The sequence below is a fragment of the Pelodiscus sinensis genome, chromosome 9, assembly GCF_049634645.1.
Source record: "Pelodiscus sinensis isolate JC-2024 chromosome 9, ASM4963464v1, whole genome shotgun sequence".
NCBI classification, from domain to species: domain Eukaryota; kingdom Metazoa; phylum Chordata; order Testudines; family Trionychidae; genus Pelodiscus; species Pelodiscus sinensis.
Window position 1 is genome coordinate 2,109,874 of NC_134719.1, and position 26,435 is coordinate 2,136,308.

At 43.2% G+C, this 26,435-nt stretch overlaps 1 protein-coding gene and 1 long non-coding RNA gene across 6 annotated transcripts in view; both read left to right on the forward strand.

Moving 5' to 3' along the window:
* Positions 1-62: 62 nt before the first annotated feature.
* MAST2 (microtubule associated serine/threonine kinase 2) overlaps positions 63-26,435 on the forward strand; it is a 309,029-nt gene continuing 282,656 nt past the window's right edge. For all 5 annotated transcript variants that reach the window (XM_075935888.1, XM_075935891.1, XM_075935889.1 and 2 more), the window contains exon 1: positions 63-339. In XM_075935888.1, the coding sequence (XP_075792003.1) occupies positions 214-339 (126 nt within the window). In that variant the 5' untranslated portion in view covers positions 63-213. The remainder of the gene's footprint in view (positions 340-26,435) is intronic.
* On the forward strand, positions 632-25,705 carry LOC142830532 (uncharacterized). Its single transcript, XR_012905835.1, has 3 exons — positions 632-902; positions 22,747-23,143; positions 24,835-25,705. It is a non-coding gene; the product is annotated as an uncharacterized LOC142830532 (long non-coding RNA).

Genomic DNA, 26,435 nt, shown 5'->3' on the forward strand with positions numbered 1-26,435 from the left:
AGCAGGGGAAGGGGCGGGGTTCGCCGCTGCTTGCCGCCCCCCGCGCGCGCTCGTTGGGCGCCGCGGCCGGTCTGACAGGAGGGAGGCAGCCGCCGCCGCCGCCGCCGCCTCGGTCCCTCCGCCGCGCGCGCGGGGAGGCGTCGCCGGCTCACCCCGGCCATGGCGGGCTGCGCGCCCCGGGGCCCCCCGCGCCGCCGCTGAGGAGCCGCCGCCATGAAGAAGGGCCGCCCCCGGGGGGAGAAGACGGCGCCCCCGCCGCCCCTCCGGAGAGCGGCCCCCGCGCCGGGCGGCCGCAGCGAGCCGGACCCCCGGGCCCCGCGCGGGGAGGTGAAGAGCAAGGTAACGGGGGCCCCGCGCGCACCCGGGTTGCGGGCCGGGCAGTGGCGCGAGGCCCCCGGGTCAGTGACCGGATGAGGCGAAGGGGCCGTTGGCGGGGGGTTGGGAAGCTGGAACTGGCGGGGGGGGGGGGCTCGGACGGGACCATGGGACCTTGCGGGACAGGGGGCGACGGGGCTGGGCGGTGGAGCCGGGGGGGGGGGGATTGCAGGGGCAGATGGTGCAGCGCTGTGGGCGTAGCCGCGGGTTAACCCCCCCCCCCGGTGTGCCTGAAATTCATCGTGGCCGGCAAAGGCGCTGGGCAGCCAGGGCATGCACGGGAGAGACGAATGGATCAGAGCCGCGTCCTTGGTCCGCCGCGCCTGGCGTGTGCCAGGGCCCATGAAGGCGAAGCATCAGCGATGGTTCTTCCCCTGAAGCCCCCACTGCACCTTGTATGAGTGAGGGGGGAGAGGGGGAGAATGTAGCCCGATCCAGTGTTGTGTAACAGGCTGATGAGTAGCGCTTATACTGTAACTGTAGCTTGCTGAAGGATCTTGCCCTGGCTTCATACTCAAGCCTCTAAGGTGTGTCGATAGAACTGGTTTCTACTTCCTTGGTACTTTATAGAAATAATTTGTATTCTGCCCCGAAATTTGACTTTCTGTTTTATAGTTGTCTGAAGCAGGGATGTTAAAATACATGTAATAAAGTAAATGCGTAAGGGCTGAAAATTTCAGCGGTGACATGACGACATGCGGGGAGAGTGAGTCAGCTCTGATCTAGAGGCAGAAAGAGGGGGGGAATGCGTGTAGATGACAAGAGTAACCGATAAGGCTAGGTTTATTGGTTAATTGTATAGTCAACAACACGTTCCCATCCCTTGTTTGAACTAGGGATGTTAAAAACCATGTGTTTGTGTAAACATGTAACTGCTGAAATTTTTAGTGGTTACACATTTACCTGCAGGGGGGGCAGGCGAGCACCAGCTCCTGTGTTCCCCGAACTCCACTGCCTCTGATTGAGAGGCAACAGTACAGTGGGCAGGCAGCTTCGTGGGAGCTGGCTTGCAAGTGAGCATCCTGTGTGTATCTGCTCCTGCCTGCCCTGCCACTCTCCACACTGCTACCTCTCTATCGGAGGCAGTAGTGTGGAGGGGGGAAGGGAGATGGCACCCCAGGAGTCAGTGCTCTTGCCTCCTCCTCCCCCCATGACCCAGCTGCATCTGTGGGGGAGCAGGTGGCTCCCCAGGAGTTGAGATGCATGAGGAGCTGGTTTAGAAGCTGGCTCCCCATTGGCACCAGCTCCCTCCCCCCCCCCCCCCCCGCCTTTCTGCCTGAGATACAGAGACCGAAAGGGGTGGTGGTGCATGTAACAGTCAGGATTAACCAACAAGATTGGTTTTATCAGTTAATCCTGTAAAAGAGACACTCTTAAATCCCTAGTTGGAATAGTGTTAAACATAATTTAACAATACCTATTTATTTTAATATTCTCTCCCAATTTTTCCCAGACCATGACAAGTGAGATTTTACATGTAGGAAAGACTGCTGAACTTTTTTATTAACATTGATATATTTGTGGGGTACCAAAATGTACAGTAAGTTTGCAGACTGCCATGGTGCAGTAATGCATCTTTTTACTTGGTCATTTTGAGAATCATATTAAAAATAGAGCTTTCTGGGTTTTGTTTCGTGTCAGCTGAGTAAATCTTTTTCTCAATTTTTCTTTGGAGGTTATTGTTTTCTGTATAGATCGTAGGCATTCTTAAATGATTAAATAACAGCTACAACTGATGAGAAAGGACAAGTTAATGTCTATAACACTTTGAACATGAGTACTGATACAGCATAATGGCACTGAGAATAATTTTTTTTAGTTGGTCACTTTTTGGCAAATATAGGTTGAACCTCTCTTGTTTAGAACACTCTGCTGATCTGTGGTCCAACATGATTTTAGTTAGCCAGATGTCCACTTGGAATAGGTGTGGCCAAGTTTCCTACAATCCCATAAAATTTTACTGCCACCAGTCCTGGCTCTCAGTGTTCTGTGCTGTTACTTAGCTGACATTTACCCCTAAATGTCTTCTAAAAGTCTAGTAAGCAGTGAAAGTGTTGGTAGTGTTTGTAGTGCTGCTAGACAATATTGATCTCCTGTGGTTTGGTAAATTCTCTGATTTGACATTGTCACCCTCAGGACCTGAACATACTTCAGAAATACAACCTGTATTTCTAAATCTTTGTAACTAGCATTTTGACTAATTTCACTAGTATAGATTATAAAAATCTATCTTCTGTTACATGCAACCAATAAAGACAAAAGCTATCACTGCTTGTCCTTTTAAGGTTGTTTTGTTGAAACTGAGAACAGGTTTTTGTTGTTTGTGAAATAAGATGTTGGAAATATCTTCTTAGTTTAATGTAGATAATTTTTTGTTTTGAAATATGTCTGGAACAGGAAACCCTATTTACACAGCTTTATAGAAAATAAGCTTAGTTAGACTATTAGTCTACCGGAGGACTTACATTTGGTAGACTGATAAGAAACAAGAGTTGAGGACCGGTCTCTAAACTCTGTGGATATATGTGTTGGTGAGAAGCTCAGAACCTACTGACCTGCTGGGAAGTGAGAAATTGCTGGAATTCTTATTGGTATGCTGCCCTGGTTCTGTAAAGGGGGGTATTTGCCTTGGCATTTGGCCAAAGGGTTTCTGATAAAATTTAAGTCGGGCTTGTCTGCCCTTGCTTAGGCTAATTGCTTTCCAAAGTAGCAACAGTAACCTCTCATCTGAAGAAGTGGGCTATGCCCACAAAAGCTCATGATACCATTTGCATGTTTTGTTAGTCTTTAAAGTGCTACCAAACTATTTAGGTTTTTTTTTTAAGTTTATTCTGTAAAGATTAACTTGGCTACCTCCTGAAGCTCCATACTTTGATCAGTTTCAGAGTTTGGCTTATAAGGAAAAATTAACCAGAGGATTGTTGATTTCATACTGCGGCTTCTTGGAAGATTTATGAGCTGCACTAGCGCTATCTGTGATCTTAGCCATTTATGCTTATTTGGAAGGCTATCTTTGCAACAACAAGGAATAGAAACCTTTTCCTGAAATCTTAAATTCTTCATGAGATTGATGGGGTAGGTCCTATTGCTCATCTCTAACAAGTAGGTGAATGGATTTTTTTGAACTCCATATTAATGAATGGACATGAGAAGGTGCTGAAAGGTCACTCACTATTAATGCCACCTTGGTGGCTGGATACTAGGGCTTTAAGGGAGTAATAGCTGACAAGTCGACTACCCGATAAGACTAGGCTTATCAGGTAGGCGAGGCGACTACTCACATTCAGAGGCAGCAAGGCAGGGAAAACAGGAGCTGGTGCTGTGCAGAGCCGGTTTTAAAGCCAGTTGCACCCTTACCCACCAGGATCCTACTACATTTTTAAATGCAGAGCCACAGCAGGGTTTGGTCCTGGAGTTGGAGTGAGCTGGGACTGAGTCAGCTGTCTATTGACTACTCGATTATTAAAGTAACCTCATTTTAACATCCCTACTGGATACTCTGTGTGCTCTTGTGTGTGATTGTTAGCTTGAGCGTAGAAGAGGAGGAAGTTATAGTACTGTCAAACAGTGCCATTTATACAGATATGTGTTAAAATGATTTGGAACCAAATTGTGCACTAGCCAACCCATTTAACTGTGTGATCTTATTATTGTTACACTTGTGCTCCCTTTTCTTCTATCTTATGTTACATGTTGTGTCTTGCCTTACATTAGATTGTAATATCTTTAGGGCATATGTTTCTTGATGTACTGGTGGCGCATGTGGCACAGTGGAGCCCAAATTCTAATTTTAGGCCTTGGGATGTTACTGTAACACAGATAATAGGCCTCTTTTCACGAGCATGTAGTGCCCCGACCTCTAGAATGGGGGACATTGAATATGCATGTCATAAGCTTGCAAAGGCTTAAACATGTATATCCAGGTAGAAACGGTTATTCTGATGAAACTTCTAAAGATAAAAATCAATTTCTGCTCTATGGTGCACTGAAGAAGCAGCATACAGAAGAGAAGATACTCACATGATTCTCATTCCTTTTGACTTTGTAATTCTGAGTTTTTGAAGATTTAATATTCAAGTACAAATGTCTTGATCTGAAAATTTAAAATCGTACGTTCTATAACATTGTAGATGTTCTTTAGGGGAGGACAAATTTTATTTCCAGTTTTCACGAGACTTTGCCCTTATATAACACATATAATCATGTCACACTGCTGGTTGGAAAAATAAGAATTTATCAAAACTAGGGATGTAAGCAACTAGTTGACTACCTGATAAGCAAATGCTTATCGGGTAGTTGAGTAGGAACTCAACTAGTTGCTTCCCCCCTTGTTGCCTCTAACAGAGAGAGGCAGCAAGGTGGAGAGAAGAAGTCGGTGCTGGGGGGATCTAGCTTAAAAGCCGGTTCCCCCCCAAACCATCTCCGCTGGCAGGCAGAGGGCTGCAGGGAAATGGCACGAGTGGGATTGAAACAGTCCTGCTCTCGCCAGTCCTGACTGCTGCTCCTCTCCCTTTGAAATGTACAAGAGCCGCCTGTGGCTCTCGTACATTTCAAAGGAAGAGGCACAGAGGGGAAACTGTGCCAGAGGGGACGGCTTTGATCTCTGCTGCTGTGAGTTCCTGCTGCCTTTCTCCCTTTGAAATGTACAGGAGCCATGGGTGACTTCTGTACATTTGAAAGGGAAAGGTGCAGCGGGATAGAAGGCACCCCCTTTATCGACTAATCAAGTAGTTGATGGAAATTCCATGAACTACAGTACTTGATTAGGTGAGTAATCGAAATTTAACATCTCTAATCAAAGCAGTCAAGTTAGGGCCCTATCCTTACAATCTAGCTCAGGGGTGAGCAAAAAGGTCTCTGCGGGCCAGATTCGGCCTGCCAAGTGGGTTGATCCGGCCCATGGAGGCCCTGCTGTTCTCCTTCCCCCAGGCCAATTAGGGTCTGGGGGCGGAGGAAGCGTATGAAGTTTCCTCCGCCCTGCCAGGAACACGTAGCACTTTGAAGTGCAATATTTGTAATGGATTATGATTTGAATGCTCCGTGTGTTCTTCACATTACACAAAACAGGAATATATTCCTACTCGGGGAAACTAGTCTGTTAACTGTATTTGAAATGCATTATTTGTAGTTCTATATTAAATGCAAGAAAAGTATGCTAAAAGAACATTAAGGTTTCAAAGTCAAGCACTCAAATTAGGGAATGCCAGAATTAAGATTGCACATGTCTTCTGTCCACAGGAGAAGCTCAGTTTCTGGACCAGGACTTGGCATGGTGTACAGCAGCCCAGAGCTGCTATTGCAAAGAAAATTCTACTCAGGCCTAGGCTAGAGCATGCTCAGTGTGGATGGAATCTTTGGGAAATGTAGCTACTAAGAAGTTGTGAACTTGCAAAGCATGTGCACACTGCAACTTTTCAAAGGTTTTTAACTTGGCCAAACTTTTTTTTTTAAATGGAGAAGATAAAAAGACTCATCCCTGATGCAAAGGCCACACCCATGCCAAGTCCCTGCTGGTCCAAAGCACGAGGAAGTGAGAATTTATCGGAGAAAAGATTGCTAGAATTTTTTATTATTGGCAAAATGATACATTTCTCCCTAGCTTCATTCTTGGACACACCAAACTCTTTTGTCAGCTCATGATAGACACCCAGCATGGAAAATTTCAGCTCACATGGCTAACGTTCGGCAAATAAGACAATGTTTTCAATTGCTTATAGATGGGAAGCATCAGGCAATTGTAGTAGCCAGCACTAACAGCCCCACTTAGAGTAATAAAATGATAGGACTGAAGGAACCTCGAGAGGTCATCAGGCACTCATGGCAGGACTACATACTATCAAGATCATCCCTGACAGGAGTTGGACTAACCTACTCTTAAAAATCTCCTTTGGCTGAGATTCCACAGACTCCCTAGGCAATTAATTCCAGTGCTTAACCACTATGACAGTTAGGAAGCTTTTTCTCATGTGTAACCTAAACCTCCCTCATTTCAATTAAAGTCTGCTGCTTCTTGTCCCATCAACTTTAACAGGGTTCAGAAAAAGAACTAGATAGATTCATGAAGATTAGGTCCATCAATGGCTATTAGCCAGGATGGGTAGAAATGGTAGCCCTAGCCTCTGCTTCTCTGGAGGTGGGTGACAGGGGAGGGATCATGTGAGGATTACCTGTTGTGATCTTTCCCTCTGGGGCATCTGATATTGGCCACTGTTGGCAGACAAGATACTGGGCTAGATGGACCTTTGGTCTGACCCGGTCTGGCCATTCTTATGTTCTTATCCCTCTTCCTTGTATCAGCTTTTTAGGTACTTGAAAGCAGTTATCATGTACCCTGTGTGTCTTCTCTTTTCCAGAATAAACAAACTCCATTCTTTTAATCTTCTCTCATAGGACATGTTTTCTAGACCTTTAATCATTTTTGTTTCTCTTTAAATTGTCCACATCTTTTCTGAAATGTAGCACTCAGAATGGGACATACTTCAGTTGAGGTCTAATCAGCATTGAGTAGAGCTGAAGAATTTATTTTTGTGTCTTGCTTGTAACATTCCTGTTAATGCATCCTAGAATGATGTTTGTTTTTTTTCAGCAGTGTGTCACTGACTAATATTTACCCTTGTGGTCCTCTATGACCTCTAGATCACTTTCCACACTACTCCTTCCTAGGTGGTCATTTTGCATGTGTGCAGCTGATTGTTTTTTCCCAAGTGGACCAAAGCACTTGCAACCCATCACAGCTTGGTGTCATTCACAGGCTTTCTGAGAGTCTATGCCCTTATCTAAATCATTGGTGATGTTATTGAACAGAAGCAGATCCAGAACTGATGCCTGCAGAACCTCATTCGTGATGCCCTTCCAGCATGACTTTGAACCATTTTATAGTTACTCTTTGGAACGGTTATTCAACCAGTTATGGATTCACATTATAATAGTTCTATCTAGGTTATATTTCCCTAGTTTATTAATTAGATGCTCATGCAAGTCTGTATCAAAAGCCTTACTAAAGGCTAGACAAAGCACAAATACTGCTTCCCCATCCACAAAGAAAAAAAGCTATAGGTTTGGTTTTATGTGATCCATGCTGACTATTACTTATCTTCTAGATATTTGTGAATTGATTGCTTAATTATTTGCGCCATTATCTTTCTAGGTACATAAGTTTAGCTGATTGGTCTGTAATACCCTGGGTTGTCTTTATTTTTCCCTTTGTATGGATGGGCACTCTATTTGGCCTTTTCCAGTCTTCTGGAATCTGTCCCATCTTCCATGATTTTTTTCAAAGATATTAGCTAATGGCTCTGATATTTCTTCAGTCAGCTTCTTGAATATTCTAGAATGCATTTCATCAGGCCCTGGTGACTTTATGTGATCTAATTTGTGTAAATTTTAATTTATTCTTTTCCTATTTTAGCTTCTGGATCTACCCCATTTTCACTGGCATTCACTATGTTAGGCATCCAATCATCACCAATCTTTTCGGTGAAAACTGAAACTAAAACAACAATAACAGAAAATATAGAAATGGCAAAGTTGCTTAGTATTTTCATTGAGTAACAGGCCTGTCCTGTCATTGGTCTTCCTCTTGCTTCAAATGTATTTGTAGAATGTTTTCTTGTTACCCTTTATGTTTCTGGTTGGCTTGATTTCATTTTGTGTCTTGAGCGTTCTAATGTTGTCCCTACATATATGTGGTGTTTGTTTATATTCATTGTTTGTAATTTGACCCAATTTCTACTTTTTGTAGGACTTTTTTTTTTTTATATTTAGATCATTCAAGATCTCCTGGTTAAGCCAAAGTTGTCTCTTATAGGGATGTTAATGCATAGGGGCTGGAGTAGCTTCCAGACAGCCTCTGGGCATGGGTTTGATCCTGTCCCACGGGGCCTGCCAGAGCAGCCCCTGTCCTTGGAGGGCCTGGCCCAGGCAGTGTGTTGCAGGCAGGGGTTACTCTGGCTGGATGGCCTGTAGCCTATAGGGCTAGTCTGCTTGTTTGTCTATAGATATTTCTATATATTTTCTTAGGGTTTAATTACTTGTTTTATTACAATAAGTTTATAAGTTTTTATTTATGTAATTTGGCTGTAACATAAGATGCCTATAGGCCATATCTTGTATATTAAGTTAAGGCAAAGTTAGTATTTTTGTCTGGCATTTTTACCCAGATAGCAAAGACAACTTGTGTATGTTGGAACATTCTCCTGGATAGATGGTAAGATAGTCCCCATGAAAAGTTCATCTGCCAAGAATGCAAGTACACCACGAGAAGTCCAAAAATATCATAGAAATAACATAGGTGAGAGAGATCTAATATCGTGAATACGTATGTACATGTTATACTATATTTGTATGTATTGATATGTGCCCAACCTATGGAGTAAGTGTACCTCATTAGTTTGTGGGTGAGGAAGTTAACATTTGTACATAGGAGGACCTGAGCTCCTGTGCTTATAAAACAGTGTACTCAGTGCTTTTTAGTTAGAGAGATAGAGAGAATAAGATACAATAAGGTAGGAGAAGAAGAAAGAAAGAAGAGCAGGAGGAGTTAGGAGTTAAGATTAGTTTCTAAACTTTAACTTTTCTTTCTGATAGTTTCTTAGTTTATTTTAGATTTAGGTCAGCCAGTAAAGTAAACTAAGTTCGCGTCAATAAACTTTTAGCATTAGCTTCTGCACTTCCCATTGAAGAACTAAGAAACCTGGACCTAAACTGTCTGGTATTCAGAGGCAAGTCTCATCTTTTTTTTCTCACCACCAGATTATCAAGAACAGATATTACCTTATAGAAATAATACCATATGTGTCTTAGCCTAATAATACTGTGCTGGTAACCCTGATTTGTTTCATTACTCAGATTGCTATTTGATTTCTATTCCATATATTTTTAATAAAGTTTATTTGATTTCTATTCCATATATTTTAATAAAGTTTAACATTATTTTCTCAGTATGAACTTTCTGTCATACTCTCGAAGGTAAGAACCTGATTATGTTCTGATCAGTTCAGTTGGCAAGCCTACAGCCCAAGCTATCCAAATTAATAATAGTTACCATCCTTAAATTAGGCTACAGGCTGGAGCATCCTCTGTCTGTGGTGTGCCTGGCCCCACAGCCATATGTTACATGCTGGATCTTGGGGAGCTGGCTCCAGAACCTGCAGCAAAGCTACTCCCAGAGAAGCAGCTTTATACTGTAGAGCCTGCAACTTGTGTAACTATGGTTTTTAGCAGTTCTATGGCTACATTTTTTAATTCATTTTTACATCCCTAGTCTCTTGCCATATTTCCTGTCTTTCCTATGCAGTTGAATAGTTTGCTTTTATGCCTGTCATCTGTCCTCAGTTGTTTCTTTTAGACTTGCTTCCCATGGCATCTTAACTACCTGTTCCCCAAGTTTGCTAAAGAATGCCTTTGTGGAATCCATTGTCTTTATGTTGCTGTTGTCAGTCCTACCATTCCTTAGAATCATGAACTCCATGCTTTCATGATCACTTTCACCCAAGCTGCCTTCCACTTTAAATTCTCAACCAGTTCTTCCCTATTAGTCAAAAATAAAATCTAGAACAGCCTATCCCCTGGTAACTTTTTCTCTACCTCCAGGAATGAAATAGTCTCCAATACATTCCAAAAACTTTTTGGATAAACTGTGCCTTGCTGTGTTACAATATGAATTGTGTTCTGTTTTAGAGTATAAATGTCTGGAGGGAGCTCTTTGAAGACTGAGGGGATAGTTTGGTGACCAAATCCTAAATCTAAGGGAATTAATTGCCACACACTGCTTTGTGCTTTAATGTAGATTTTCCAATGTGCTAAGTCTCTGAAGATACCTATAATACACTCCTGAGTATGGTAAATATGACTTTTATAGCTTGAAAAATTGAGGCGAAAGTGACTTAGGCCATGTCAGCTTTGGTTCATGCAAGTTATGTCAGCATATACCCATTCATATTGTAAACCACTTGGATGTGTGTGTTTTTGACTGCTTATCTTGTTGCATGTACTTTCTATGAATGCTTTTGCTGATGTGAAGTGGTGTGGTATCCTAGTGTATCACATGTCACCCTCTGGTGCAATCATTTTTGGGGAATTTTCACAATGTGTTTTGGGGAAGAAAGGAATAGCATAGAGATCTCTAGGAGCTAGGGGTCAAATTCCCAGCATGAAATATTCTCCATCTGATATTGCCATCCATATCCCATCATTTTCCTGCCTTTTTAAAATTCCACAAATCCACATTGCACTTTTCAGTGTCTGCCATGTCAGCCTCAGCTCTGTACTATTCTCATGAATGGACCAAATATAGGACATATAATTCTCATGTATTTGCAGATCTGTAGGAAGTAGTTCGACAGTGGGGGATGTTATGACTGTTTTTCAAGGACAGTTTGCTGAGGGATAAAGTGAAAATGGAGGTTGGTGGCATTTGTGGAGCAGCTGAGATAGGTAGGGCATGGTTTCTGGGCCTAAGAAGTGAGCAATAATAACTGGTGGAATTGCATCATAAATAGGTTTGGGATGACTACCAGTGGCTGGAAAGCTTTTGGGTGTGAAAAGGCCATATTTCTGGATTTGTGTGCTGAGGTTACCCCAGCAGAGAGGCAGCAGAATGAGAGCTGCATTGAAGATGAAGCAGCGAGTGGAGATAGTACTCTGGCAGACTGAAGTGCTGAATTGCTACTGTTCAGTAGGAAGTAGTTTTGGAGTTGGAAAAGAGACTGTGGAGCTATTAAGCTGGGGTGGGAAATAAATTTTGGTGGGGGGGGCACTCCAAGATTTTGGCAAGTGGTCAAAGGCCACACGTTTCTGTGGAGGAAGTGCGGGGTCTAGGATGGTACAGAAGGGTGCATGGGGTAAGAGACTGGGGTGCAGGAGGCAGTGTTGGGTCTGAGAGGGAGTTTGGGTGAAGGAGGGTTTGTGACTTGGGGCAGGGGATTGGGTGTAGGGTCAGGGAGGGAGTGTGGGTGAAAGGATTCTGACCTGGGGGAGGGAATGTAGGAGAGGGTACAGGATTTGGGAGGGAGTTAGGACCTGGGGTAGGGGGATGCAGAGGGTTTGGATGGTGACCTGGAGATGAAGTTGGGGTGTGGAAGGGGTAGGTGTGCCAGAGGCGGGCTTTGGGTGGGAGGTGCTTACCTAAGCTTCTGCTAGTCAGCAGCCCTGTGACAGCCCCAAGGCAGCTTGGGCTCCTTGCCTGCTGCAGCCCCAGACTGCTTGAAACTGTAGGCTGCTCCCTTTATGTGGCACTCATCTCCAGGAGAGGGGAGAGCCTTGCGTTGCCCCTATCCCTCAAGCCAATCTCTCAGCTCCAGCGGGCTGGTGGTTTGCAGCCAATAGGAGCTGAGGATTGGGTTGGGGGCAGGGAGATCACACAAACCGTCCCCCTCCCTCTAGAGCAGAGGCATTTGGAGCTGCTCTGCACTTGAAACAGCGGCTGCTGTGTGCCTAAGGGTCCCTGCAGGGAGGTCTGCAGGCTGGATCTGGTGCCTTGGCAGGCTGGATTCAGCCCGCGAGAGGTATCTTGCCCACCCCTGTGTTAAGCAAATGTTGTAGGTCTTCTGCTATGCAGGACTGTGGCTCTTGGCAACATGAGGGACACGCTGGATGGATGTGCAGTAGTATGGTTCCTGAACCGTTGTGGCATGATACGCAACACACACCCCTGTTTTGGCACCAGTCTACTTTATTGCAATGTACATCAACAGAAATGGCTACTTTTTGTACTCATGATACCATGTACATGTTTTGTTAGTCTATAAAGTGCTACCAGACCATTTGTTGTTTTTTCTTGTACAGACTAACAATGCTACCCCCTGAAGCTACTTTTTTATGATTATGCAAGCATTGGTGGATATCTCTGCATTTTTCTGATGTCCACATGAATAGGTCCGGGATGGTGCATGATATTTGCATTTTTAAGAACACAGGATTGTTTAGAAAAATGCAAACTTGGACATAATTTCTTGACTGGTGAATTGTCTTTGGTATTGAAATAACAATAGTTATTCTGGGTAGGCCCAGCCTACTCTTTGCTCCCCAGTTCATAAATCCGTATACTAGTTTTCTTGACAGCAAGAAGGAAAATTTCAACTATTTTCTTGGCAGGTATAGCAGGGCTGTTGAATATGCTTTTGCTAGATTGAAGGAATGCTGATGGAACTCACTACATTGAATCTCATGGGGGAAAAATGATCCCCGTTATAGCTCCCTGTTATGTTCTGAATAATGTTGTGAGGCCAAGAGGGAAAAGTTGCTGTCAGGATTAGAGAGTATAGGGTAAGTGGCTGTCGGCAGACTTGGAAAAGCTGGGGCATTTGTTGAGAGCTAAGTGTTTGAGATATGTGGTTGAGGAAGCCCTTTAATGGTTAACCGCAGTAGCGAATTATGGTTGGTTATGTGAAGCTGTGCTTTTCTTTACTGGTCCCTTGTGTAGAGAAGAGTGGTAGAGGTAAGGATGTGGTAAGTTGGAGGATACAGGGAGTTGCTGCCATTAAGACATATAAGGATTGCAAAGGATTTGGGAGCCTGGGATTTTTGGACCTCTCAGTTAATCAGGGTCTGTAGCATTTTGGTTTGCTGCTTGAGAAAATCTTTTCTGTCCGGGTGTAGTGTCCCCTCCTGTTCCTGTGCCTTTCTCCTGTCTGTCCTCTTCTTCTCCACGTTGGTCCTCCAAGCCCCTTGTTTGCAGTCTAGTGAGATCTTGAAAATTCTGCATGAACGTGTCCTCTTTGTTTCGCTTCTTTCTCCTTCTCATCATTCTGTTGGTGCCTCCAGAGGCTACAGTGACAGCATCTTCTGATAAAAACGGATAGATGTATCTCTGGATTTACAGTCCCTAAGGCAAAGGAAAGATATGTTTCAAAACTCCCTTCCTTTATCCCCATAAAAAGCTTTAATAAGGTATATTTATTGTCAGACCTCCAAAACCAAATGAACAAAGCCCTACAATGTCTATTGGACTAAAGATAACAAAAATACATTCTCTTCTAATAGTTTTCACTGTAATTGTAGTTGCCACTGAGATTTTGTGTAATTGGGCAGGAAGGCTATTGCTCTATTAAGGTGTAAAATGCTATAAGAAAATTTGGAGAACTTCTAGAGGGAACAATGTCAGCAGGAACAATGTCAGCAGAGTGCATCAAAGGGAAGCAAGGACTATTTTAGAATTAAGTTGGAAGACTAATGTAGGTTAATAAGGAAATGAAACCGTAGCAAAGGATAAGAAGTCACATTTACAGTCTGAAGCATCCAGTGCAGACGAGGATTGGTAAGAATACAGAGTTAAGAAATTGTAGACTGGAATCTAGAGACTAAACTCAGGACTTCAGTTCTAAAAATCCACACCACTACTGCGGCAGTGGATTGTAGTCCATTGAATAACCTGGCTTGAACTGAAAGAAATTAATCAGTATTAAAAAATCAAAAATCTTGTTTTCAGAAATCAGGTTTATACAATGTTATCCTTTTGTAGGTTGAAAAATATTTCTTTGGTGCCTCTTGTCACTAGCTGTACGTGCACCTTTACCCTGTGTAAATTGCTGTCAGGTAAGGCGTACATGCACTGAGACTCTTTGGGCTAGCGTACATTAGTGTTTTATAGAAAACTATCTGTGCTTTTCATAAATAAGGTTAGTTTCTGCAGTTGTTGCATTTTTCATCAAAAGACTTCAGCAGTATTTTTTAATTGAAGTATGTTGCACAAACACTTAAAAGCTTCCTTTATAACTGAATTAAATTAAATGGATATTTTCTCAATATTATTTGGTAGAGCAGTTTTGTCCCTATCATTCCTTTTTATTGAAAACATTAATTATTTAATTCCCATTCCAAATCCATTAATACATTAAGTATGCAGTTTCTCCCTTTGATATAATGTTTTTATTGATTTTGCTCGGTTGGTTGGATATTGTTAGGAAAAATAAATTTAATGAAGTTATCCCCTCCAAAATTCCTCTGGAATTATATCATTTGTAGTTGATTTGTGAAGAAAGTTCTTTAACAAAGGGACATATAAATAAAGGTAAGAGAGACATTTTTAAAAGAGATCCACAAATTTATAAAAACAAGTAGGGAAAAAAAGAACTATTTTTCTTGAGAGCACTTTTACTGGTCCATCAAAGTTTTTCTCTGCTTGATAGCTGATGAGATATATAATCTTAAAATCTTGGGTTTTTTGGTCATTTTTACTGTCGCTTCTGTTTTAACATTTATTTAAATATTATTATTGTTTTCTACATTTTCAAATACTATTTTAATTACAATACAGAATATAAAGTGCATAGTACTCACTTTATTTTTGTTTACAAATATTTGCACAATAAAAAAGAAACAAAAGAAATTGTTTCAATTCACCTCCTACAAGTAATGGGCCAGCTAGGGGCAGAGGGGCAAGATGCAGAGGTGGGTGTGTGTCTCTGCTCTGGAAGCAAAGGGCCAACTGGGAACATTGTGTCATGATGCAGGGGGGTAAGAGGGTGGATCCTGGAAGCAGGTGCCCAGCTGCGGGCAATGGAGCAGGGAGGGTGGATCCTGGAAGTGAGTGGCCGGCTAGAAGCAATGGGGCGTGCATGTGGGGACTGATCCTTAGAGCAAGTTGTTGATGGGGAAAATTCGACATGGTTCAGGGGAGGGTGGTAGGAACGTGAGTATGTGAGGAATCCTACCTCTTTGCCAAAGCCGGGATGAGCCGCCACTTTTTCTGTCCTTTTTCTATTTTAAGGTATTGAGAGAGAAACAAAGGCAATTTGTCATCATTGGTGGTGGCTGGTGTGCGTGGAAAGGTTTGTCTAGAGTGGGGTGGGCCAGAGGCCCAAAAGTTTGAGAACCACTGACCCGAAGCCAAAGAAGCATTAATCTATGCAAGTTTATTAACAGAGCTCAAGTATTGATTCCTCTTGTGTAGAGTATTTTTTTACCCTTTATACCACTTGAAAGTCACAAACATAAAGAACATGTGGAATGGACTACTACAGATGAGATGAAATGGAGAATTTTCTTGGTTCTAATAAGCAATGTCTCCTCAACTATGACCCCCTAGGTCCCAAAAGATATTAATTTAACATATTTGGTCCCAACATCTTTAGGAAAACATTAACACAACTAAATTATTTGGAGAATCCAGTGAGAAGAGATTTTCAGTAATAATTTAGTCTGAACTTTTTCACCTTTATCAAGGATAAAATCTCGTGTATTGATAGCCTATGTCCTAATCTGATCAGGCAATCCTTCATACTGTGGTTCTTCTCTTGGTCTTAGGAATTTATTTTGAACTTTTTTAGGACAGTGGTCAAAACAGATTCTCATTCAGTAACTTAACAGTTAAACACAGTTGCCATCTCATCATTCATTTCAGTTAGGGACTTTACTTTTCTCCTTTTAAACCTGTTCTGCTTTAGGCTACAAAAAGGAATATCTTATAGAATGTCATGAGATTTCCCTTTTCTTTTCATAATAACGTCTATCAGTGAATTTAACTTTTAAAACATTGCAGAAAATAGGAAGAGAAGAGGAGAATGGGACTTCTATGCACTTAGATTTAGATATGCATAGGCAAATCGTTGAACATGATTTTCTTCCTAGGATAAAACTCCTTTATTATAGGAGAAGGGTAAAGCTGCACCTGTTTTGATGAGCAACACAAGAAGCCATTGAACTCATCACATGTGGTGATCTAGAATGCTGACTTGAGGAATAAAAATATGTGGAGATATGAGCACACGGGATTTGATAGTGTGTATGGTTAAATGATTAACCGATGAGCCTGGGCTCATTGGTTAACCATCATGGTTACACGAAACACCCCCACATGCTGCTGCTTCTGATACAGAGGCAGCAGTGTATGTGTGGGGGGCAGGCTGGAGATGGTACATGACCTCATAAAAGCTGGCTCCCCACGAGCATCAGCTCCCGCTTGCTCTCCCTTCTCCCCTCTGCACTGCTGCCTATGGTACAGAGGTGCACGCAGAGGGCAGGGCAGATGGCTCTGTGGGAGCTGGTGCTTGCTGCTCCCATGGAGCCCTCTTCCACCTCCCACGTGAAAATGTGTAGCAGGTTACAAAACCCCCAGCTCTTTCACATCCCTTATATGTTCTGTCTGTCTTGCATAGTAATGCAAGCAGATGCCATTAGTTTTTTAATGTATATACTAGGGATGTAACCCAAACCTGTACCCCTGCTTCAGCCCCCATACATCTTCTCAGACACTGCACCCCTTTCTATACCCTTCCTCAGGTCACCATAATCTGCTTTCCCTGATCACAACCCAAATTCCTGCACTCCTGCCCCAGGTCACAACTCCCTCCAAGACCCTAAATCCCTACCCTAGGCTAGAATCCTCTCCTGCACCCATACCCCCTCCCAGACTCAATACCCCAATCCCCTATCCCAGGTCACAACCCAAACCCTTGCACCCCTACCCCAAGACACAATCACTCCTTCACCCAAACTCCCTTAGAAATCCCACTCCCCGATCTCTTACCCCAAGCTCCTTTCTGCAGCCAACCTCCATCCCAGATCCTGCACCACCTCCATTAATATAATGGAAGAGTGAGGCTCTTGACCACTTATCAAATCTTTGGAGTGGTCCCCCATTACAAAATATTGCCCACCATGATCTATAGTAACAAAGGCAAGTGAAATGATGAACTCTTTAACACACAATTGAACACTGTCCTGACTGCAAATTAACATGTAATAAAGAGAAATGCATTGCTGTTCATACAAATTAACCAATTACCTTACAAAGGGAACATTGGTAGTTTTCAGAATGTCTTGAATATTTCTGTTAATGTTAATACCCAATATATAAGAAAAGTGCTTTTTCTTTTAAATCTGAAGACTTGCTTTGAAATCTGATGACTCAATTCTTTTTTGATTATTGCCACTTGTTATAATCTGAGAAAATTTGCTATAAAGATTAAAGTTAGCAGATGTCCTACAGCATGAACATCCTTTTTACAGTATGTCAACCTTGCTGAGGAGGGATTTCAGTAAAGCAAAGTCGTAGCTCTTTGCTTAGAGTGGCAGCAGAGGTACCCTTTGTGCACGGGTGACTTTTGTAATATGACCGTAAATCCAACTTGTTTTATAAAGCTACTGAACAGCCATAACAAGGACATTTTTATCACAGAAAGCCACTTTTTAACAGTATGGGGGAAAAAAAAACCAGGAGAAAATCATTGGCTGTTGATTATCACATTATGGATGTACTATGTAACTGACATAAACTGTTCAGAAGGGAAAGGTATGGCAAAATATGACATTCATTTATATGTAAGCACATTGATGATTAATTTGATATAGGTAGCAGTTGGCATGTTTTATTGTCTTAGATGTATTTTTATTCAGAGCTGTACAAAGTCTGATCGGTGAATATATACTTGAAAGTCAGCCACTTTGTTCAGCACATTGTGTGCCACCTGTCAGAGATAAGTAGGTGTCTCTTGGCTCCCACGCCTTTATTTGTGTTTTGTGGCCCACCCCTTGATTTTTAGTTTGAATTCCTTTTGCAGAGTCATGGAGCCAGTGTATCAGGCATTTCTTCTGAGGCCTTCTGATCTGGGTTTTGGCTTTTACTGATCTTGAGAAATCTGACAGGTGGGAATTTCATTTGTGTAGTCAGGCAAAGGGGAAGTAATATACTGTTTTATTCTTGAAATATCTAAAGTATCATTTATTTGGGATGGAACTGAAGTAAGCAGATTCCTCAGTGATTTGAAATTTGGTGCCAAAATACAGGAATTTTGTCCTTGTGCATTATAAGTGCTGTTAAAGATGTTGAGGGGGTATGTGAAAAGCTAACCAGTAAGCATCACCCTAAATGGTAATGCTTATTGGTTCCAGTTAACTGGTAACCTGTGGGGGTTGGAGCAGCTCCCCTCCTTCTGTGGGCAGAAGGCTTGCAGGGTGTGTGCTGCTGATAGGGGCTGCTTCCTCATCTGAAACCACCTCTGTGCTTAGTGGGGCCTGGCATCCCTCAGGCAGGGGCTGTGCTGACATCTGGAGCAACCTCTGTCCTTGGTGGGTCTGGGCATCCCACAGGCCAAGGGCTGCTCTGGCGGGATCTGGGAGCTGCCAGAGTCAGGCCCAGCACGGGGATCCTGCTTAAGGATGTTAAGGACTAGTCAACTATCTGATAAGCAAATGCTTATCTTATCAGATAATGAGTTGACTAGTCAATTTCTCCTCCCCCTCCCCGCCCTTTGCTGCCTCTGTCAGGTTGAGGCTGCAAACAGGGATAAGAAGGGGTAGTTCAAAGTGGCAGTGCTGCACAGCTGAGCCGGAGATCAGCTGTGGGTGCTGTCCCTTTGAATGGCACTTTGGTGTTTAGAAGGGGCAGTTGCACAGCTGATCCTGGGCTCGGCCGTGCAATGCATCCCCTTTGAAATGCTGAGGCATTTAAGCAGAACCTGGGATCAGCTGGGGAGTCCCCTGCTGACCTTGGATTCCATGGCTTTGAAATGAACAAGAGCCCCAGCTGGGCCCTGGGCTGCATGCGGAGTTCCTCATTCCTCCTTTGAAATGTACAAGAGCCCCAGTGGGAAGAGCCTATCGGCTAGTCAAATAGTTGATGGAAATTCCATTGATTATTCGACTAATCAATTAACTGCAATTTAACATCCTTAATCCTGTTTATTTGGCTAACTGGCTATAGGTCAACCTAATGTTTAAGTAGTTAACTGATTAATTGGGATTTTACATCCTTAATGTTGAACAGATGCTCTTTTGTAGGTTTTTTGGTCTTTTACTGACAATTCTGATGTTTTGGTGACCTCTGCCAAGGAAAGTTTGTCAGACTTTCAGAGGCTGCCAGCTGCTACGTGTCTAGATTATCCTTTCATTTTAGTTGCAGTGATGTTTGCCAGTTTCACTAGCAGGTTTATCATTATCATCTGGTTATAAATACAAAGAAAGAACTTACTCAAGTATTTATAATTTCTGCTAGTAAATTTCAGGGCAAGTCTACACTACAAAATTAAGTCAACCATAGTTAGGTTGACACACAAACACTTTGTAGCCCTTTGAGGGGTTCACGAGGGGTTCCTCTCCCTCTGGGTCAGAGGGCGGCCACTCTGAGATCCATAGAGCCCTCGTTTGTCTTGGGCCTCAGGCCAATAGTCAGTCAAGTTCAGGATCATGGCCCAAGCTCTAGTTCAGGGCAGGCGGTGAACCAACCCTTTAGTCCTGGGCCTCAGCCCTACCGCAGGGTGGAGCAGCAAACAAACACAGTTTCAAAACCCATCTCTAGTTTAGGGCGGGGTGGGAGACAAGCAAACAGTGTTACCAATAGTTTTTTAGCCCGAGCCTTATTTCAGGTGGGGCAGCAAACTTAGTCAGTAGAGAGTCTGGGTCAGGGTGGGGCAGCAAACAAACACCGTCATAAACAGGTAAGCATTAGAAAATAGTTTGTTTCCTTGTGTAGGAGGGTTTTAGGTACTTTGCCTATGGTGGCAGAGAGGGGGAAACTGCCACCCGGTAGGTGACTGGCAAGGGGGACGCAGGTCCACCCGCTCCTTTGCGTCCCAGCCCAGGGCCCTAACAGCAACAAAACAATCTGGTACTGGATCAGCGGAGATCTGCACTGTTACACACTGACCTGTGTTGAGGCCCCACTAAACTGGGGCCAGCTCTCCCTGGGCCACTTCCATCTCCCCCTCCCTGGGTACTTGGGTCTCCAACCAGCCCACTAGGTGGTTGGGGTTTTGCAGTTCTCAAATTGTGGATTTATATCTCCAGAGATAACATGCTCGTTAACAGCAAATATTTTTTAAAATAAATACAGGCCGTCCTTACTGTAAATCCAAGATATATTCCAAAAAACTTGGGTTTATACCAGAACAACTTAATAGGTAATTTTTTTCCCTTAGCTGACTTGTATTTGGGTATTATTTTTGCACGACTTAAGAGCAGGGAATGGGAGGACTTAAAGTGCATCAGTTCCTACAAGCGTCAGTGATTTTAGTGCAGAATGGATGTACAGGCAGTCCCCAGGTTACATACAAGATAGGGACTGTAGGTTTGTTCTTAAGTTGAATCTGTATGTAAGTCGGAACTGGCGTCCAGATTCAGCCGCTGCTGAAACTGACCAGCGGCTGACTACAGGAAGCCCGAGGCAGAGTTGCTCTGCCCCGGGCTTCTTGGAATCAGCCGCTGATCAGTTTCAACAGGCTGAATCTGGACGCCAGTTCTGACTTACATACAGATTCAGCTTAAGAACTCCAGGCGTCCCCAAGTCAGCTGCTGCTGAAACTGATCAGCAGCTGATTCCAGGAAGCCCGGGGCAGAGCAACTCTGCCTCGGGCTTCCTGTAGTCAGCGCTGGTCAGTTTCAGCAGCGGCTGACTTGGGAACGCCTGGGGCAGAGCAGCTGGGGTGCTGCTGGGTTGCTCCAATAGTGCCGCTCCTCGGCGCTACTGGACCAACCCAGCAGCACCCCAGCTGCTCTGCCCCAGGCGTCCTGATTCAGCTACTGCTGAAACTGACCAGCAGCAGCTGAATCAGGATGCCTGGGGCAGAGCAGCTGGGGTGCTGCCGGGTTGGTCCAGTAGCGCCCAGAGCAGCGCTACGGGACCAACCGGCAGCACCCCATCTGCTCTACCACAGGCGTCCGGAGAAAAGCCTGGTTTGCTGGGGGGGCGGGGGGGCCGCACTAGCTGTGCCCCCTTCCCCCGCAGACCAGGGAGATGCGGGCGGCGGACCGAGACGCACCGCGGTCCCGCCGCCCGGGTCTCCAGCAGACCAGGGAGATGCAGAGCAAAGCCACGGAGCACGCGGGCAGCGGGACAGCCCAGATGCTCCGTGGCTATCCCGCTACCGGTGTCCTCTGAGGCTTTGCTACCCGTCTCCCTGGTCTGCTGGTCTGGAGACCAGCGGCGCGTCTGGGCTGTCCTGCTGCCCGCGTGCTCCGCGGCTTTGCTCTGTGTCTCCCTGGTCTGCTGGGGGGGGCTCCCCCCCAGCAAACCAGGGAGATGCAGAGCAGCTTTTCTCGCCCTGGAGGATGCGGGCGGCAGGACCGCGGCGCATCTGGGCGTCTCGCCGCTCCCGTCCTCCGAGGCGAGAAAAAACCCATTGGTAACTGCGGATCCGACTTAAGTCGGATCCGCGTAACTCGGGGACTGCCTGTATACTGGTGTGACTTATAGCGGGGATACTGTGTAATATATAGAGGAGAAACATAACTGATCTCAACCCTATTGTTCCTCTGCAAATGTATGTACACAGTCAATCCCTTACCTCTCTCTAAAAGTGCAAAGTTTCAAAAAGTTCAATGAATAGAAGATTGTTGGGGTGAGGGGAGGGGAATAGATCTGGACAAGGAAAAGAAGTCTGAAGAGAAATGTGAGAGGGGAGGGACAGGCATTACAAACAGAAGTGAAACTGTTTGAGCTTCATGGTCCAAAAGTCTCGAGGTCTTTCTGAGTATAGTCTTCATTGATTTGAAATCTATTATCCCATTCTGTCACTAGAATGCACTTTTATGTAGAAAACCATGATTAAATCGTGTATTCCTGGTAAGTGATTTAAATCAAATCCTCCTAATGCAGAGAGCAGTGCACTGTGCCTAGCTATCCCCTTGTGCTGGAATGTTTGCAGTGTCTCATGGGGGCAAACAAATCACTTGGGTGATTGGGAACATAGATCCTTTGACTCAGTTTTCTCCATTCCATAACGTTTTGTGTCTCTTTTCAAAAGCCCTGCAGACCAAGTTGTCTGACATCTGTGTGAAAAGCATGGATCCTGTACAGCTTTGCACTATTGTGTTGAGCATTGCAAACACAGTGGCTACGTCTACACTGGCCCCTTTTCCGAAAGGGGCATGTTAATTTCACAGGTCATAATAGGGAAATCCGCGGGGGATTTAAATATCCCCCGCGGCATTTAAATAAAAATGTCCGCCGCTTTTTTCCGGCTTTTAGAAAAGCCGGAAAAGAGCGTCTACACTGGCCCCGATCCTCCAGAAAAAAGCCCTTTTCCGGAGGATCTCTTATTCCTACTTATTCCTACTAGGAATAAGAGATCCTCCGGAAAAGGGCTTTTTTCCGGAGGATCGGGGCCAGTGTAGACGCTCTTTTCCGGCTTTTCTAAAAGCCGGAAAAAAGCGGCAGACATTTTTATTTAAATTCCGCGGGGGATATTTAAATCCCCCGCGGATTTCCCTATTACGACCTGTGAAATTAACATGCCCCTTTCGGAAAAGGGGCCAGTGTAGACGAGCCCAGTGTGTCTGACCTGAAGGAGCATGGCAGTTCATTGGAGATTACTGTGGGACATAGAAAGAAACAGCACAAGATTGCTTCATGAATGCCAACAGCAGTTGCAAATTGTAGAGCACTGTTTCTGGACCTGAGAAAAAAGCATTGACTGGTGCGATTGCATTGTTATGCAGGTATGGGATGACAGACAATGGCTGCAGACCTTTCATATGTGCAAAGCCACATTTGCTGGATGTGTGTGCAGAGCTTACTTCAGTCCTTCAGTGGAGCAACACCAAAAAGATCGAGACAGTGCAGACTGGATCTGTATGCTGCTAGCCTGCGTGTCGAAATTGTACCTGCTGAAGTAATTGCCGAGTGGCATGGAAATTGCCTTACCATATTGGAAGAAATAAGGCACCCCTCTCCAGAAACCTTTGACAGAGGATTGCAGACTGTTTCCAGGAAAGAGCAGGAGGAAAGTTTCCTCAAGATCAAGATTCATGGGACATCCCTGTGCACACAAACTGTTCTGCAAGGCCCCCCTCTGCCTTACTGCACAGGTGAATGAGAAGCAGATAATCACTAAAGGTAGAGTGGCTATTTCACTACTACTTCTAGCATGATCAAAAAAGTAAATGAACAGATGTCCTTGAAATATCAAGGAAAACTGCAAACTTACTGGAGAGTCCTTCCCGGGCATCAGGCATGCTCATTCTGGAGTGTAGAACCAATGTTGGCTGCTCTGGAGTCAAAATGGTTCCTGGTTCGCTGTGCCAGTGGATCCCTTGCCTTCTTGTCCCCCAAAGTTGTTGTCACCCTCTTCCTTGTCCAACACCACCTCCATACTGTTCAGTCTAGGAGCCTGTAACTCTTACCTCCTCCAAAGTATCCGTTGGGCTCTAAGGAGTACTGGTGGGGGTCTCTGCTACGGATAGCATGCAACTTTTGGTAAAAGCAGCATGTCTGTAGCTCTGCGAAAGAGCAACTCTTATACCTGCTGCATCATCTTGGCTTTCATGCAGCATTGCTGTGATCCCTCTTGAAGCCCTTCTCCCTCTGTCCTGAGCAATCTTCTTATAGATATTGATGTTTTTAAAATTAGTGACACTCTTTCTCTCCATAGACCCAAGAGATCCATCACCTTCTCTGTAATCAAGGAGGTGTGGTCAGCTGGGCAGTTGCTAGGTGAGCGCTCCATGCTGAACAAATAGAAAAATGGAATTTCAAAAATTCGTGGGGCTTTAGAGGGGATGAATTTATACCTACCTCTGTATTTGGCTGCTAGGTTGCAGAGTTCAAAATAGTGACCACAATGGTCAGGGTAGGGCATTGTGGGACACCTTGTGGAGACCACTGAAGTCAGCGTAAGTAATGCAATGTCTACACTGACAAAGTTAGGTCAACTTAGGTCAAGTGCTTTGCTTCTCATGGAGATGGAGTTAAGTCAGTAAAGCAGGCATGGAAAATTGGTAGGAGTAACATTTAGAATAGACATTTATAGAGTTAGATCTTCATAAGTTGCCTTAGGTTGACATAAGTTTGTAGCATAGACCAGGTGTCAAGAGAAATCGCTGGTGTTTAACCATAAGAAAACTTCAAGTGTGGTTTTATAATTCTTGTCTGGCTTGGGATGAGAAATGTGTGGTTTCCAGATGATTTATGTAGACAAAAACTTACTGAAAAGAATCGGATTTCTGACTTGGAGAGGGCATACCTTTTAAATGGTAGTGGTAACTTCTTTGGCTGCTAAAGAGGAATTTTCTTTCTTCCACCAAACCAGACAAAAATGAATTCTGTTCTCTTTCCATCAGGTTGATAAACAAATTACAGTGTAGATCTCCACAGGCTACTTTTTCTTAAAAGATTTCATCCTACCCATGTTTCCATGTTCTTCTGTCTCTTCTGTATGAGCATATTTGAATGGTCCCCTATTCTTTCTGTCCAATGCCTAGCACTATGGACTGAAAGACTCCTCTGTTATGTATGCTCTGAGGAGCTTTCTTTGGCTACTTTTACTATCAACCTTAACTGGGCTAAAATTAATTTAAAGTACCGATATATGCTGGACAGCAAATGGGTACACACAGTATGTTAGGATTTTACAGTTCATCATAAACAGTGGAATCTTATTTTATAAAACTAATTTGAATAGTATATATCCTAATGGTCTGCTGTCCTTCAGTAAATTACTGAAAGTCAAGATGGCAAAGCCTTATTATACTAGCATCCTCCCTCACACCTAAGTTTGGTTCATCAATCACCTTTTTCTTTTTTTGTAGGCAGCATCATTGAGACAAGCATTGGAACAGGAGCTGGGCATGGATTTCTCTCTTCTTGCCCCTTTAGTCTTGGATATTTTTATGGACTAAATTACAGAATGGACAGCAGAGATTGTTTTGAGACTATACCACAATACTCCAAACTTAACAATACCTAGGAAGTTTCTTTAAGAAGCTCAGTTTTTAAAAGAAGATTGAACTTTGCATCATTCCAAATCAACTATTATTTTAACGAAATATAACTACACATTTTTATGCATTTTTATTATTCACCTGCCAAACTTCATACATTCTCAAATAATGTTTCTTGAATACATTTGCATTTTTGTGCTTCGGGTCTCTCTCTTGACAATGTGTTCTAACTATGAGTTGGCATTTTATAATATTTACTTGATGTGTAATTAAATATGGAAACTTTTTAGATCTTACTGCTTAGTATGTAACTAAAATTATTTGTGTATGTAAATTGCATTACTTAAATTATCATTGGTTGTTTTATACTTAAGTTGAGAGGAGTATATATCCTTTTATATCACAAAAGCAGTTAGGTTACTAATGATACTATTAAGTGGCTTGTCCTCATTTTGGCAGTCATTACAATTTATATCCATATAAATTAAGACTGTCTTACTTGTCCATGTTGGATATAAAAGGGAAATTTACTGTTTGTAAGTTGAACAAAAATGTTTGGCAAATTAAAAATGTTGTAATTTTAAATGTTTATCAATTTCATTTAAAAACATGAAACATTTTGAAAACATTATACTTTAGTAAATCTACCATATGGAAGATAGTGTCAGTCTCTTTACTTCTCATATCAAGTTATATAATTTCCTTTCATTTCTATTAAACTCAAGATTTTTTTAGTGTTCTTTTATGGTCAGTTTTCTGAGTTTGCCTGAGATGTCGTGATGTCACATTCTTGTCTTTTTTACAAAATCATCATGGAAGGTATTTTGATGTAATGAACATCTAAATTGTGGGCATTACTGAATGAATCTCTCAAGATTAAAAGGCTGGCTTAAAAATAAATTTGTAAATAGACATTTTAGCTTTTGCGCATTGTCTTATTGTAGTGTATTTATACATAACTATGTGCTTGGAGTTTTGGATAGTTGTGTTTAACTGAGTCTCAATACACAAATCTTGAAAGTATGTGGCAGCTGGAGAGAAAGTACAAAAGTAAATGGCAGATAAATGAGGATTTGATAAAGATAACTGCTTTCAACTTGGCCATGGAATGATAGGGAATGACATCCGTGTCTTCCACACACATGGTGCATCTGTGATGTGGTTTTTAGTGAGAATTGAAAGAGAATATTTTGGTATGTACAAAAGTGGGGCGGGGGGAATTAATTATTTCAACTGATTGGTGTTGATTCAATCTAGTTTTGTTTTATCAACTCTTGTTTGTTCACACCATCAGTAAGCAGTTGAAGGATTTTGAGTTTTAAAATATATACAGGGTTTAATATAATATCTACCTCCCATAATTTTTGCTGAAAGTATGCATATGATATTGATTTAATTAGGGGAGCTATGAAAAAAATTAAATATGTACTTTTCGCATATAAAGTTATTTTGTTCTTAACTATTTGGAA